General features: G+C 56.9%; 1 protein-coding gene across 1 annotated transcript; it reads right to left on the bottom strand.

Moving 5' to 3' along the window:
• Nucleotides 1-1,920: 1,920 nt before the first annotated feature.
• NDNF (neuron derived neurotrophic factor) lies at nucleotides 1,921-11,063 on the bottom strand. The gene is made up of 3 exons (XM_036314120.1): nucleotides 10,876-11,063; nucleotides 6,642-6,766; nucleotides 1,921-4,032 (listed from the first exon to the last, which is right to left on the bottom strand). Exons 1-3 carry the CDS (start codon nucleotides 11,061-11,063, stop codon nucleotides 2,633-2,635), a joined length of 1,713 nt encoding a protein of 570 aa, XP_036170013.1. The 3' UTR covers nucleotides 1,921-2,632.
• Nucleotides 11,064-15,749: the final 4,686 nt, after the last annotated feature.

Here is a 15,749-nt window from a genome sequence, read left to right as displayed (position 1 = left end):
GTTGGGTGTAGGGCAGAATCCCAAACCTTATACGGTTGAGCTACGTTCGACCTTACAGGCCCGTTTGAGAAAGAAATGAGGTAGGACTATACTCTTCTCATCTCCTCTCTTTCCCCCTCCCCCACTTTCCACCTTCAAAATAACAGCAAAGGCCCCAATGAACCAATTTGCTTTTCTGGCCGGAGCTCTGGGGAGAACACAGCGTGAGTGTGCAGAGCCCAGGTCCCGCAGACAAGCACATGCAGGACGGCTGAGCCCTCATGGGGGGACACCCCACGGCCAGCTCCCAGCCGGCTTTCTCGGCATCCCACCATGTCAGGGGGGAGGGAGTGGCTGGGGAAGATCCACGGGATCTTGTTCTCCAAGGTCGATGCTGGTTTGGGTTTGGTTCTGCTTCGATGCCAGCCTGTGAGCAGAGACAGAGGTGCACCCAGGTGAGTCGCTGTGGCTTTCCGGAGGGAACATTAAACTGGGGGCACAGGAGTCGGGGTTCTGGTCTCACTGGGCCTCCGTTTCCTCACGTATAAAACGAGGCCGTGCCTGGCTGGTGTGGCTCAGTGAACTGAGTGTCATCCTAGGCACCAAGCAGTCACCGACCAGTTCATTCCGTCAGGGCACATGCCTAGGTGGCCAGGCTTGATCCCCAGCAGGGGGCGTGCAAGAGGGAGTCAATAGATGATGTTTCTCATCGATGATTCTAGCTCCCTCTCCCTCTCCCTTCCTTTCTCTCTAAAATCAATAAAAACCCATTTTTTAAAAAAAGTGAGGCTGTGGACGAGGTGGTCCCTGAGGGGCTGGTTGGTACTGAAAGAGATTCTGATTGGTTACAGGCCCATCAAATCCCACGAGCTGAGCATGAGAGAAACTGTTTTCATTGACGGCGTCTGAACCTCCCAAACTATTAAGAACCATCAAGCTGACTTGAACGCCCGGAGTTCATCGAAGCGACGATTTTACTGCAGCCACTTCATTTGGCTTCTCAGGGTTCCACAAATCGGAATTTTTCAAATGTGTTCTGAACAGCAGCAATACGGGATGCCCGCATCCTTCCAGCACGAACCCTTTAATGATGTTTAAAAAATCATGTAGACACTGATGGTAAAGCAATTTGACCAAGGAAGTCATCCGCTCCAATTTTTATTGATTCTGAATAGTTTCGATTTTAAAACACAGGGCTGTCATTTAAGCAACTAATGACCGTATTGCCTCAAGTCTGTGTGCACGCAGACCTAGACTAGAAGACTCTGTCTCTGAAGACACCCATTTGAGCTCGGCCGCCTGGCTCAGTGGTTGAGCGCCAGCCTCTGAACCAGGAGGCCACGGTTCGATCCCCAATCAGGGTACAGGCCTGGTTTGTGGGCTTGATCCCCAGTGGGGGGGGTGCAGGAGGCAGCCGATCAGTGATTCTCTTATCAATGATGTCTCTCTCTCTCTCTCTCTCTCTCTCTCTCCCCCTTCCTCTCTGAAATCAGTAATAAAAAAATAAAAATAAAAACCATTGTTTTTTTTTCTTACCAGTTTGCAGTTATCGGTTATAGGCTGTGCACACACCCTTCAGGAAATCTGAAATGAGCTTTAAGGATAAGGCTGCTTTGACATCAACAAGAAGGCAAAACGTTTGTTTCCTTTTGGAAAATGATCGAGTGGCTTTTCCCCCCTAAGAACTGACTTATATTTATATCCCAGCAAGGATCTCGGAGCCTGGGCAATTCTACTCCTTGTCTGTGCCGACTACGAGAACTCTGTTGGCATTTCTGTGGTCGTCTCTTTTTGCACCTGAAAAATGAAGGGGTGCACCTGGGTGCGTGCTCAGACTGCGCTCCCCTCAACGCGGCTCGGCCCGTCCCGTGAGAACCAGTCTTCCGGACTCTCAGTGCTCACAACTGCGAGCTGCTCAGCGTCAGAGCGCGGACCGTGATCCCGTCTCCAACGCCATGGCGACGTCCGGGAGACACGCCTCGTCTGCAACTATCCAAAGAGGGTCGGCCCGGAGCCAAAGTGCATAAGGGCGCAAGTTCGGGGGACAGACATTAACTGGACACACCAAGGTCGCTGCTTGGGAAAATGAGCAGAATAGACTCTAATTTCTTTAATGTTATATACATGGATACAACGTGTCAACTCCGCACAGGAGAGACATACAGCATTTAAACATTCCACGCAACAGATAAGCATTTACCGTACAACTGACCAGAGCGCCGTCCACATCACGGACGGAGATCCGATCTGCGCTTTAACAGGAGACTTGAATAGCTTACGATCATAGACACGCCGACATTTAAGACAAGACTTTATAAAATAATTTATATCGATATATCCTAGCATCTATCGAGAGGACTGATTTGCATTTGGGGGGATGTGTGCAATGAGTGGCATCTTTTAAACTTTCAGGTAATAAAATAATTTAGAAGCAGTTCATGCAGTGGTCAGAGGGGGGAGGGCGGCTCCTGCTGGGGTCTGTCTGTGACGTCACACACCAGGCACCCTGGGCGTGCGAGGACCAGTCTCCCCCTCAAGGGGACGCCAGCATCCACGGACGCCCGCGGACACCCCTCCCTCACGCTCGGCCGTGGGCACCCGTATCTTGGAGGCCCCCGTGACAGGTCCACGTGACGCGCCGGCACCCAGGTGACTAGCAGACCCTGCGGGTTTTGACGACTTTGCTCTGGTACTTGACGGAGTGCCCCCCGTGCCCCACGAGGTACACGTCCAGCAGGTAGGCCTTGCCCGGCTGGAGGCCGCGGACGGTCTCCGTGGTCACCGCCCGCTGCGGGTTCCGGCTGTGGAAGTACTTACAGAGCACCTTCTCCGACCTCGCCCGCGTGTCCGGCCCCAGGCACTGGTTCTGCTCTCTCTTCCTCTGGTCCTCGCTGTAGGCGTCGCCCACCTCCTTCTTGTAGAGGCAGAACTTGCTCCTCTCCTGGGTGCCCAGCCAGGCCACGGTGGCCGACGAGCAGGTGCGCAGCCTGTCGAAGGCCTTGATCCGCGTGTCCTCGGGGAGGGACGGGAAGGCGTGCTTGCCCGGCCGCGTGCTCGCCAGGACCTTGAGCAGCGACGCCCCCTTCCTGCTCCCCTTCAGCCGGAGGAGGTACTTGGCCTTGGGCCGCCCGCGGAGCAGGAACTGCCGCACGCCCTCCACGCTCTGGGACAGGACCAGCTTCCCGTCTCGGCGCACCTGGACCCGCACGGCGTCCAGGCAGGAGTGGACGGAGAAGGCGACCTTCTGGTGGGAGGACACGGGGGCAAACCGCAGCAGCTTGGCACCCTTCCTCTTCACGAACACCTCGGTCACCTTCCCGTCCTTCAGCTCCAGCGTCTTCTGCGCGGCCTCCGCCCTGGTCCTGGCGAAGGTGCCCACATAGGCCGTGCTCATGTTGCTGCGGCCGTTGGCCACGAACACGTCGAAGTAGTACTGCGTGTCGGGCTGCAGGTCCGAGACGGTGAAGATGTTCTTGTTTCCTATGCACACCTTCTGGATGTTGGCCTGGGGCCGTGAGGGTGCCGCCCGGCCCAGCCTGGGGGGCGGCCGGGCCCAGGGGCCGCGCTCCTGGCCCGGGCTCCCCGGAGGGAACCCGAAATGGGTGAAGTCGAAGGGGCTGAAGTCCAGCCCGGGCTTCGGGGCCGTCATGAAGGCGTCGTCCGAGCTCAGCTTCGCCTCCACGGCGCACAGGCTCTTGAAGTTGTGCTCCCGGCTGACGACCACGCAGTACTGCACGGGCTGCTGCAGCCGGGAGGCCGTGGGGCTGGGCTTCCAGGCCAGCGTGGCCGTGGTGCGGCCCAGGGCCGTGACGTCCACCCTGGGGTCGTAGGGCAGCTCCGGGTAGGGCTGGTCGGACGCGGGCGTGGTGGTGGCGTAGACTCGGAAGTGCGCGTCCTTCTCCGTGGACAGCAGCTCCAGCCGGTACAGCCCCGAGGGGGCGCCGGCCGACTCGAAGGACTCCACGTCGTTGCCTTGGTAGGACAGCAGCTCGGTGCCCGCCTCGTGCGTGGCCTGCGGCCTCTGCTGCTCCAGCGGCTCCGGCTCCTGCTCGCCTGGAAGACAGAGCAGAGGCGGCTGTCAGGGCCCAGTTGTGTGGCCGCCTGCAAACCGCAGGCTCAAGACCCCCTGCGTTCCCCACCTTCATAGCAATGCCTGTTGCCGGCAGAGAACTGGGAAACATGGAACAAGATTTAAAAAGCCATCCCAGTCACCCTGGCCGGTTTGGTTCCGTGGATTGAGCGCCGACCTATGAACCAGGAGGTCACAGTTCAATTCCCGGTCAGAGCACATGCCTGGGTTGTGCACTTGATCCCCAGTAGGGGGCGTGCAAGAGGCAGCCAATCCATGATTCTCTCTCATCATGGATGTTTCTATCTCTCTCTCTCTCTCTTTCCTTCCTCTCTGAAATCAATACAAATATATTTTTAAAAAATCCTATAATGAAAACCTAATATACTAAGTGTCTGGTCGTCCGGCCTGCTGTTCAACCAATCAAAGTGTAATATGCTAATGATATGCTAAGGCTGCTCAACCACTCACTATGAAGTGCACTGACCACCAGGGGGCAGACGCTTCCACAGGTAGGTTAGCTTGCTGCTGGGGTCCAGCCGATTAGGACTGAGCGAGACAGGCCGGACATGCCCTGGAGCCCTCCCGTGGTCCCTCCCTGGCCATGATCGTGCACCAGTGGAGTCCCTCGGTCTGGCCTGCGGCCTCTCGCAATCCAGGACCCCTCGGGGGATGTCGGAGAGCCGGTTTCGGCCCGATCCCGCAGGCCAGGCCAAGGGACCCCAGTGGTGCATGAATTCGTGCACCAGGCCTCTAGTAAAAAATAAAAAGTCATTCTGGTCAGGGCTCCTGGGCAGCCCTTTATAAAGATTTTGGGTTACTCCCTTCCAGTCTTTGCTTTTTAACATATTTTTCACCCCCATTTTTCTTTGTCACCGAGTCACACTCTTCTTCATGCATGCATGTCTCTAGACAAACCTCCATTTTTGAATCCTGTTTTCCTCACTTAAGACTGCAGCATGAGAATAAGACTGTGGTTAATTTCTGTTCTGACCGTCGTAAATAGTGCTGTGAGGTGCGTGTGAGGCTGCTGTGACTTTAAATTCTTTCTCAGGAGAGACTCTGAGTGGAATTTGTAGGTCACAGACCGCAGCCCTTTGAGCGAGAGCCCCTCCCGCCACCTGCGATTGGACGGGACCATCCCTTCAGCCGCATCCACCGCCAGCCCCTCGCTAATCTCCCTCGGCCTGCACCGGGCGGGCGATCTCCCTAAAGTACAGAGTGGGACGCATGCGAGAGCGCGGGCCTGCCCCGCCGGGAACACGGTCGGAGCGATGCCGGGAAAGCATCGAAAGCAAATGCTTCCCGCATCTCGTTCCCGAGTCTCAGCGGCCAGAGATCAGCATGGAGAGGAGAGCAGGGCCCCGGGGAACCGCCTCCCAGCTCAGCCCGCAGCGGGCAGGGAGGTGCAGGATTCTGTATTAAACCATGAGGTCAGCAGCCATCACACGACTATTGGTTCTCTCTCAGCCTCACCCCCTCATGAGCTGTCAGTGTCTCCCTGATTCCACAGCCCCGTCACTGAGTGTGGCCCTCGCGCCCAGTGCCTCGCCCCTGCCCGCAGCACCCTCCCCCCGTACCCTCCCAGCAGCACCCTCCCAGCAGCACCCTCCCCCCGCACCCTCCCCCCAGCACCCTCCCCCCAGCACCCTCCCAGCAGCACCCTCCCCCCAGCACCCTCCCACCAGCACCCTCCCCCCAGCACCCTCCCAGCAGCACCCTCCCAGCAGCACCCTCCCGGGCCCCAGGCCAGCTCTCTCATGTCCTTGTGTCTTAGCTGCCTCCTGTCAGCGGCACCAGCACCTCCCTCCACTGCCGACCCCACACCTCCTGCGACTTCTTCTCAGGTGCTGGACGCACTTTGCTTGTCTCCAAGTCGCCTTCCTTTATGCCCCAGAGACAGGGGTCTGCGACCTCGGCTGCGTGTAGGTCACTGGGAGCTGAGTCCCAACGCCCAGGCCCCAGGCGAGGCTCAGGCCCGCTGAGAGCCCAGCGCATTCTCTTTACCTCAGTGTGACTCCACGCTCAGGCGGGACCGAACCCACAGCCAGGCGGGTGCAGCCATCATCTGGTGCCACCCTGTCCTCCAGTGCCACCCCCATCATCCAGTGCCACCCTCATCACCTGGTGCCACCCTGTCCCCTGGTGCCACCCCTGCTTCCCTCATCTCCGCGGAGAATCTCTAGCGTCCCCGCTGACTTTTTGCAGCACCAGGAGGCAAGGCTGTTTCTTGCTGCAGCCACCATGCCGGGCCTGGGCCTGCTCCCCTCAGCGCCACCCCCTTCCCCTGAGCCCCGCCTACTGCTCCCCTGAGCCCTGCCCACTGCTCTCCTGAGCAACGCCCACTGCTCCCCTGAGCCCTGCCCCTGCTCACCTGAGCCCTGCCCACTGCTCCCCTGAGCCCTGCCCACTGCTCCCCTGAGCCACGCCCACTGCTCCCCTGAGCCACGCCCACTGCTCCCCTGAGCCCTGCCCCTGCTCACCTGAGCCCTGCCCACTGCTCCCCTGAGCCACGCCCACTGCTCCCCTGAGCCACGCCCACTGCTCCCCTGAGCCCTGCCCACTGCTCCCCTGAGCCACGCCCACTGCTCACCTGAGCCCTGCCCACTGGCCTCCTCCGGCAGCTCCTGCAGACTCAGCCGCCACTCCAGGGGGGTGTCGCAGGGGGTCACGGTCACGGACAGCGGGGTGTTGTCCTCTTCCACCACAAAGAAGTACCTGCGGGCGAGGGGCCATCAATCAGACAGGGGTCCACTCTACCGCCCCAGCCGGGCTCATGGAAAACCACAGGCTGATTCCACGCATTTCACAGGGACTGGAACCGGCCATCTACACGATCGCGGTGCTCTCCCATGAACCACGGCGTCCACCCGCCAAATCTGCAACCAGCTTTACCGGCAGCACCGCGTGGAAGAATGAAAAGGTGCTGAGCTAAACGTGTAATGTGGGTGCACCTTGAGTGAGGAACCAACACTTAACTCTTTGGGGTGCTATTTAGCCTGCGCCCCGCCATTCCCATCAGGCACAGCCGAGGAACCCGCAGGCGCACTGACCGGCAGCCACTGTTTTCCATACGCTGGCAACAGGCTTGTAAGGGACCTCGAGGGCACCCACCCTGACAGTCACCCGCCGTTTCAAACGCTCCCTCGCAGCGTCTCTGAAAGGCCTGCTGGTTTCTGCGAGATGCGCTGCTCGCTTCTCACATCAGCGACCCTGATCCACGGTGCTAGCGGCCACAGCTTTTGCATAAAGTAATCCCACTTGAGAAGATTTTAAAAGTAAAGATCAAAGTTTCAATCAGTGGAAAGACTCATTCTCTACCACTAAGACTTCCTGTTGGAATGAAATAACCTAGTGAGTTTAAGACAAATTTTAAAAAATCAGATCATCCTGCTCCCTGCTTCCCCTGATTTTGTTACGAAGCCTCGAGTGACTTTTCAAGGAGGACGGACACGTGGCCCGGCTGTGACAGTGCCGCACGTTCCCGATCCGAGTAGCGCGGATGGTTCCACCCATCATTTCAGAGCCGGGAGCCTCGCCTGAGGCCGGTCCTGCAGCTCAGCAAGCCCAGAGCTGCTCGCTGCCCCGTGCACAGCCTACCTAGGGGTTCCCTCCTGTGCCTGCGCCCGCACCTCTGGGGCCTCCTCCCTTGTGTTCTCCCATAGCTACCCAACACCCTCTCCAAAGGGACCACCATGGTCTTCTACTCCGTCCGTCTCCTCTGTGGTTCCCTCTCACCTCCCAAGCCCTTGGTCACCCAGGGACAGACAGGGCCTGTGCCTGCACCCCTGCCCTCCCCCTGTGCGCACCCCCTCTACTGTGCGCAACCCCTCCGCCTGTGTGCACCCCCTCTACCTGTGCTCACCCCCTCTACCTGTGCACACCCCTCTACCTGTGCTCACCCCCTCTGCCTGTGCACACCCCCTCTACCTGTGCTCACCCCCTCTACCTGTGCACACCCCCTCTACCTGTGCTCACCCCCTCTGCCTGTGCACACCCCTCTGCCTGTGCACACCCCTCTCTTGCACACCCTCTGCTGTGCTCACCCCTCCGCCTGTGCTCACCCCTCCACCTGTGCTCACCCCCTCTGCCTGTGCACACCCCTCTGCCTGTGCACACCCCTCTGCCTGTGCACACCCCTCTGCCTGTGCTCACCCCTCCACCTGTGCTCACCCCCACTGCCTGTGCACACCCCTCTGCCTGTGCTCACCCCCTCTGCCTGTGCTCACCCCCTCTACCTGTGCTCACCCCTCTACCTGTGCTCACCCCTCTACCTGTGCACACCCCTCTACCTGTGCACATCCCTCTACCTGTGCTCACCCCTCTACCTGTGCACATCCCTCTACCTGTGCTCACCCCCTCTACCTGTGCCTCTATCTGTGCGCAGTCCCGTGTGACCACACTGGGCTAATGGTTTCTCCTCTTCTACGTGAACCATTCCCAAATCTCAACTGTCAGCCTGAACTCCGGCCTCAGTTTGAGGTACTGCTATGTCCTGCCACCTTCACTGAGATTTCACTGGGAGTGAAAACTTAAGGTGTCGAACCCAAACTTCTGATTCTCACCCCAGTGAGCTCCTCCTGAGGTCTGCCCTGGCCGTGAGTGACCCCGACCTCCCAGGCACTCAGGACAGAGTAGGATCGCTCTCGCTCCTCCTTCCTCTCCCTCCGTGTAGCTGACCCGGAACACTGCTGGCTCTGCCTTTACAATGTCCCCAGCCGTCCCTCTGCCGCACCTCCCGTGCCACCCTCCCACCCGCCGCCCTCCTCGCCTGAGCCCTGTGGTCCCTTCAGCTGGTCCTTTTTGCCCCCTGGGCCCCCTACTCATTTACCCCCTCCCAGGGGCGGTGATCCTTGAACACCCGTAAGCACATGCCACTCCCCTGCTCTAACCCCTCAAGAGCGTGTCTCCTTTCATTTAGAGCAAAAGCCACAGCCCGACCGGTGTGGCTCACTGGTTGAGCTTCGACCTATGAACCAGGAGGTCAATTCCTGGTCAGGGCACAAGCCTGGGATGTAGGCTCAATCCCAGGAGGGGGCGTGCAGGAGGAAGCCGACCAACGATTCTCTCTCATCACTGATGTTTCTAGCTCTCTCGCTCCCCCTTCCTCTGTGAAACCAATAAAAATATATTTTTTTAAAAAAAAATAAAGAACACCACAGAGCAGGGCACTGGTGCACTTGGGAAATCAAAATCACTTTTAGAGAAAAATTCTGACTCACTCAAAGATTTTAAGAGACAAAATAACTCGAAAAGCAAATGTGTCCGGCAAGAATTCTGCTGAGCCCTGACCGGTTTGGCTCAGTGGATGGAGCGTCGGCCTGCGGACTGAAGGGTCCCGGGTTCGATTCCCATCAAGGGCATGTACCTTTGTTGCGGGCATATCCCCAGTGGGGAGGTGTGCAGGAGGCAGCTGATCAATGTTTCTCTCTCATCGATGTTTCTAACTTCTATCCCTCACCCTTCCTCTCTGTAAAAAATCAACAAAACATATTTAAAAAAAGAAGAATTCATCTGAAAATAATTCAGTTGGGCGACTAGGTGTTTCCCACGCCCTGTCCCGTTTCACAGCCTGAGCCTGGTAAATGGAGGGACATCACGTCTCTGCGATGTCCTCGTCCTTGCATTTGGGGCCTTCACGCTTGAGGATGTCATTAAAGGGATCGTGGTTCTTTTTATTTTACTGACGGGGCAGCTCCTAATCTATAACATCCATTCAAACAAATGATGTCTTTCAGGCAGCGCTGAAATGATGCCCAAGCCACAGGCCGCGTCCGTCAACATAGGAAAACCAATCCCCTGCTACTGTTCTCGGACCAGAGGAGGACATGCCACGTGGGCCACGGTGGGAGGGAGCCACCTCCCATTGTCACTGCCAATCAAAACTGAAGTGACAAGAGAAAGTTGACCCAATGATCTGCTGCACTTCAATCTCTGGACAAGGGGTCACTGGTGGTGAGACAGTCTTTCCCTTCAGAATGCCCTAGTGCCCTAGCTAATAGGAGAAACTTTCCTGAAATATGGCTGAGAGGAGTCTGAGGTACTGAAAAGTAACTAACTTTACATATAACTAGCTTAATGAAGGATATGCACATATATACTTAATTATGTAACATACTAGAGGCCCGGTGCACAAAATCATGCACGGGTGGGGTCCCTCGGCCTGGCGGGTGATCAAGGCCAATCAGTGGGCCGGCTAGCTGGGGGGAGAGGCTGTGGGAGGTTGGCTGTGGGAGCGCACTGACCACCAGGGGGCAGCTCCTGCATTAAGCGTCTGCCCCTAGTGGTCAGTGCATGTCATAGCGACTGGTTGACAGGTTGTTAGGCTTATATATATATATATATATAGACATGTCATTTTTAAAGGTCAGAATGTTTAGAAGTACTGCGTGAGCCCAGTTTGATGAGGCTGGCATGAAGGTAAACGCACAGGGTCCATTTTTATCACTGTTGGGTTTGATGCTTTCAAAATCTGATGATATTGGTCCAAGTCATGTTATCCTTCTAAGGCTAACTGCACACCTTTGAAGAATCATGTGTGTTTAATGAATCTCATTTCAATCCTAGAGAGCCCTCCTTAGAAGTTTCCCTCTGTCCTGAAGGAAAGAAAGCAATCGTTCCAAAGGTAAGAAACGCAAAAATCGCCCTCCACCCAAAGGGTCACCGTGGGCGGGAACGGGAGCCCCCACGGAGGATGGGCAGCTGCTCCCCATTTTTCCCGCCGAGCGGACACGGGCCAGGCCGCCCGGGTTAACCACAAAGCGCCCGGGCACAGCGTGTTGGCTGACACCCGATGAGCCTGCGGAGAGGGAGGGTGTCGGGGGTACCTCTTAGGCGTGTCTCGGAAGAGGTAGCTGCTGATCTCAGCTCCGTCCGGGAGCACCGAGGAGTCGTGGAAGAAGGCCTTGTCGCGGACCTGCATCTGGAAGAGCTCCTCGTCGCGCGTGGGCAGCTTCTGGGCCCGCGGGCCGAGCGGGAGCAGCAGCCACAGCAGCCACAGGGGCAGGGGCGCCATCCTGGGGGGCAGGAAGCCGCGGGTCAGGGCTGCGGGCAGACAAGGGGGGCAGGTTCCCACTGCAGCTCTGGCCGAAGGTTAGGGCCGCCTTATGCACTTCGGATCACGCACCTCATCCTGACAATGACTTCTCTGGGTTTTCCCCCCAAAGTACAGGGTGCCCCCAAAAAATGTCCACCTGCTTTAACGGCTGGTCGCTCAATGTGGAAATGAGATGTGTCTTAATACACCCGGCCTTACCCATTATTCAAAGGGTGCGTGTACATTTTTGGGGACACCTGTGTGCCCTGGAGTTGGTAATGAACGCACTAGAGCTTCAGGTAGTCAAAGGGCTGGGAAAGGTGACCGCCCTGGGTGTTCAGAGAGGAAACCCCACACCACAACGGCCGGAGGCCGTGGGGTCCCTGCAGGCACCCGTAGAAAATGTCTCACAGAAGGACACAGACTGTGAGTCGCTGAGGGCCAGGTAAGGACCAGCCACAATTATTTATTCATTTACTGATTTTAGAGAGAGTGGAAGGGAGGGAAGGAGAGGGAGGAAGGAAGGGTGAAAGGGAGGGAGGGAAGGTAAGAGAGGGAGAAGGAGGGGGGGAGAGAGAGAGAGAGAGAGAGAGAGAGAGAGAGAGAGAAACATTAATCAGTTGCTTCCGGAATGCATCCCAAGCAGGGCTTGCATGTGAAACCTGCGCCTGTGCCCCGACTGGGAAGCGAACCGCCACCCTTTCGGTGCACAGGGCGGCGCTCCAACGAATGGGCCCTGCGGGCAGCACCCTGCACAACAGTTTTCTTTTTCTTTTTTTTTTAAAAAAAAATATATATATATATTTTGCATTGATTCTTTACAGAGAGGAAGGGAGAGGGATAGAGAGTTAGAAACATCGATGAGAGAAACATCGATCAGCTGCCTCCTGCACACCCCCTACTGGGGATGTGCCCGTAACCCAGGTACATGCCCTTGGCCGGAATCGAACCTGGGACCTTTCAGTCCGCAGGCCGGCGCTCTATCCGCTGAGCCAAACCGGTTAGGGCATGCACAACAGTTTTCATTCTTCCTCGTCGTCTGACTCAGCGTGGTCCACGGGCAGCAGCATTCTTACTCCCAAACGTGGGTTCTCACAAACCCGAGCTTTCTGCTCATCAGGCTGAACTTGCTCGCAGGTAAAGCAGCTTGTCCAACGTCACGGGGCGCGCCCTCGGCCGGCCTCCTTGTTGCAATTACCAGACTCTGGGCGGGACGTGTACATGCAGCTGTTCCGGTACCAGAAAGCGGGCTCGGATCCCATCTCGGGGTCGAGGGAGCCCAGCACCGTCGCTGTGGCCTGGTCACGCCCTGTCAGTGAGTCACTCTGTGGCACGTGGCGCGGGCTTTCAGCAGAGACCCCGAGAGTCATTACGGATCGTCCAGCGCCACCGCCCACGGCTGGGGGGACGGTGCCCAGGACACCACCGCCCAGTGTCCCCGACGCGAAGCCTCACACAGGCAAGTCCTATCCGCGTCGGATGTGGGAGGCGCCGCTCTCTCGCAGACAGAACTCCCCCGGAAGAGTCGCCCTCATCCTGTGCAGCCAGCGCAGGGCTGCAGCGCTAGGGACACAGCGTTTTCACAGGGTTAGCACTTTAAACAGTGGGAGGCGAAGGCAAATGCCTGCCATCACCTACAGCAGCGGTTCGCCACCTGTGGGTTGCGGCCCCTTTGGGGGTCGAACGACCCTTTCGCAGGGGTCGCCTAAGACCATCGGAAAACACATATATAATCACATATTGTTTTTGTGATTAATCACGATGCTTTAATTATGTTCAACTTGCAACAATGAAATTGGGGGTCACCACAACACGAGGAACTGTATTAAAGGGTCTCGGCAGTAACTGTATTAAAGGGTCGCGGCAGTAACTGTATTAAAGGGTCGCGGCAGTAGGAAGGTTGAGAACCACTGACCTACAGGGAAGTGAGGGCCAGCGCTGTTTCCAGTCACTCCTGCAGCCCAGCCTGGACGCAGCCCCTCCGGCTGTGTGTCCATCTTCCACTGAGTGCGGTTAGAGACGGGCCCGACAGTGAGATAACCCGCGAAGGGAACGGCTCTTCCAGATGCAGCGTGAGATGTAGCTCTGCAGGGCGATTGCTCACCACGCGCTGTAACTTCTCTTTCCGGGACAGTGGTTCCTGCCGGCGCTCTGCGTCTCCCCAAGTCTCCGAAGCAGAGTCCCCTGCACAGCCAGACGCTCGCCACTGCGTTCCTGCGCCCAGTCCCCGCGATCACTAGTGAAGCGGGTGCTGCTCTCACGCAAAACAAACCTCCGTCCTGGCCAGCAGAGAACAGGGGTAGGCCCAGGGGCATCTGACCGCAGAGCCCGGCGTCCAGCCGCTACAATCCCTCAGGAGGTTGTGATAACTTCTTACCGGAGGCCCCTCTGCCCGGCCTCGTTCTCGGGCACTGCGACGGGTGGAAACGTGAGCAACAGCTAACACGCTCACCCCCCCTTCCAGCTCCTACCGGACGGGGCACCCTAGGCAGCCACTTCACCTCTGTGGACCTTGATTTTCGGAAGGATTCGGGCAGGTGACCTCTGAACTCTGAAAACGAGTGGTGATTCGACTGGTGCTAATCTCTTCCCGACTAGTTAGCAGTTTGGCAATAAGACCAGGCCTCAAGTGCCCTAAACTACCGTCCTGCAGCCACCGGACGACGCCAGGGCACAGCGCCGGGAAGGCAGGCTGGGAGCGGGCGCTCGAGTGAGCCGCGCCTGCAGACAAGGGTCCTATAGACAAAGGACGGCTGGACGCATCAACATTAAATGCAGGGGACCCACATGAACCGAACAGGAGCTGAACTGGGGGGACCCCCTCTCACAGCCCTCAGCCCCTCCCCGCTGCTGCCCTCATCCCATCCGAGCAGAAGTGGACACGGCCCTCCGTTAAGAAGCACTTACTTCAGCACAGGAAGCATTTCAGCTCACTTGGCGGTGGCTCCCCGGACACTCTGCCTCCTGAGCCTGAAACCCTCTTGCTACACGGGCGGGGATTTGCTGTCACACTGATAGGGACTTGGACCAACACGCCCCTTGGCCCCGCGTGAGTGTGACAGCCACGGCGCCTTTGCCCTAGGACCACTCAGGGCAAATAAGAAGCCCCGTGAGGCCCACGAGGCAGTCAAGCGCCCAGCACCCCGGACAGCAGAGCCGGGCCAGCTGCCCACGCCCCTGGGCGTCTGGGAAATGCAGGTCAGCCCCAGGGTTAGAGAGCCAGCCAGCCGGTTGTGATGGTGGGGAATTTCCCAGCATCCTCGGCGGCCCTGGGAAACACTTTCTCTTTATCAAATCAGCTCATTGGAAGAGATGGATTTTCAGTTAGTAACAACATTAATAAATCTTGTGTACACGCTGCATGCCACGCACTCTTCTACGTGCTGTACATACATGATCTCCTGTGATGCTAGCTAGCAGCTACCCTGCCATGCGGGCACTGTAATTTTTCTCCTTTCCAGAACGGTCAAACTGAGGCATGGACAGCTAAGACCCGGAGCGAGAACTATGAACTATTTATCAGGAGTGACTTTCAACATGTGGTCAATATTGTTATTGACAGTCTCCTCATCAGCTACTTAGTAATTTACTATTCAGTGAGGTGGGCAACCGCGGATGGTAAGATTATGCAGATAAGTGTTGAGACAGTCCCCCAGGGGCCTGTGAGCTGGTTTTTCATCTCCTGGGAGCAGAACAGGCTGCCGTTATTCGAGATTATCTTCTCCAGGGTGTCTGTGTAGGGAGGAGCCTCAGAAGGCAAAGCCTCCGGAGCAGAAAGCAGGCACGATCGCTGCCCACTATAAAGGGTGTGGGTTCCCCCCTCGTGCCCCACTGGTGGGAACACAGACGGGTGCAGCCACTGTGGAGAACAGTATGGAGCTTCCTCCAAAAACTAAAAATGGAACTCCCATTTGACCCAGTGATTCCCACTTCTAGGAATATATCCCAAGAAACCAGAAACACCAGGCAGAAAGGATATATGCACCCCTACGTTCATAGCAGCTCAATTCACCATAGCTAAGGTTTGGAAACAGCCTCCTAAGTGCCCATCAGCAGATGAGTGGATTAGAAAACTGTGGTACATCTACACCATGGAATACTACGCTGCAGTAAAAAAAGAAGGAACTCTTACCATTTGCAGGAGCATGGATGGACCTGGAGAGTATTATGTTAAGTGAAATAAGCCAGTCAGAGAAAGAAAAGTATCACATGATCTCACTCATTTGCAGAATACAATGAACAACATAAACAGATCCAGAGACAGAGAAGCATCGATCAGACCGACCAACCTCAGAGGGAAGATGGGGGGGGGGGGGCGGTGGTTAAGAGATCCACCAAAGGACTTGGATGCATGCATATGAGCACAACCAATGGACACAGACAGCAGGGGAGTGAGGGCATGTGTTGCAGGGGTGGGACTGGCCGGGGAGAGGTCAATGGGGGGTGGAGGAAGGAGGCATATGTAATACTCTAAACAATAAAGCATTTTAAAAATAATAAATAAATAAAAATAAATAGGTGTGGGTTCCCTGGGCTCAGGGCATGCCTCTCTTGCAATAAACACACCACACAGGCTGGTGCCATCTGGCCCTTCTGCGCCCGCCCCTGAGAAGTGGGGGTCAGGGAGCCGGTGGGAGAAGATGCTGATACTGTGGATTCCTCCGC

The sequence above is a fragment of the Myotis myotis genome, unplaced genomic scaffold (genome assembly GCF_014108235.1).
Source record: "Myotis myotis isolate mMyoMyo1 unplaced genomic scaffold, mMyoMyo1.p scaffold_m19_p_6, whole genome shotgun sequence".
Classification (NCBI taxonomy): Eukaryota; Metazoa; Chordata; class Mammalia; order Chiroptera; family Vespertilionidae; genus Myotis; species Myotis myotis.
Note: the sequence above shows the minus strand (reverse complement) of the source record. Positions and strands in the feature narration are given on the sequence as shown.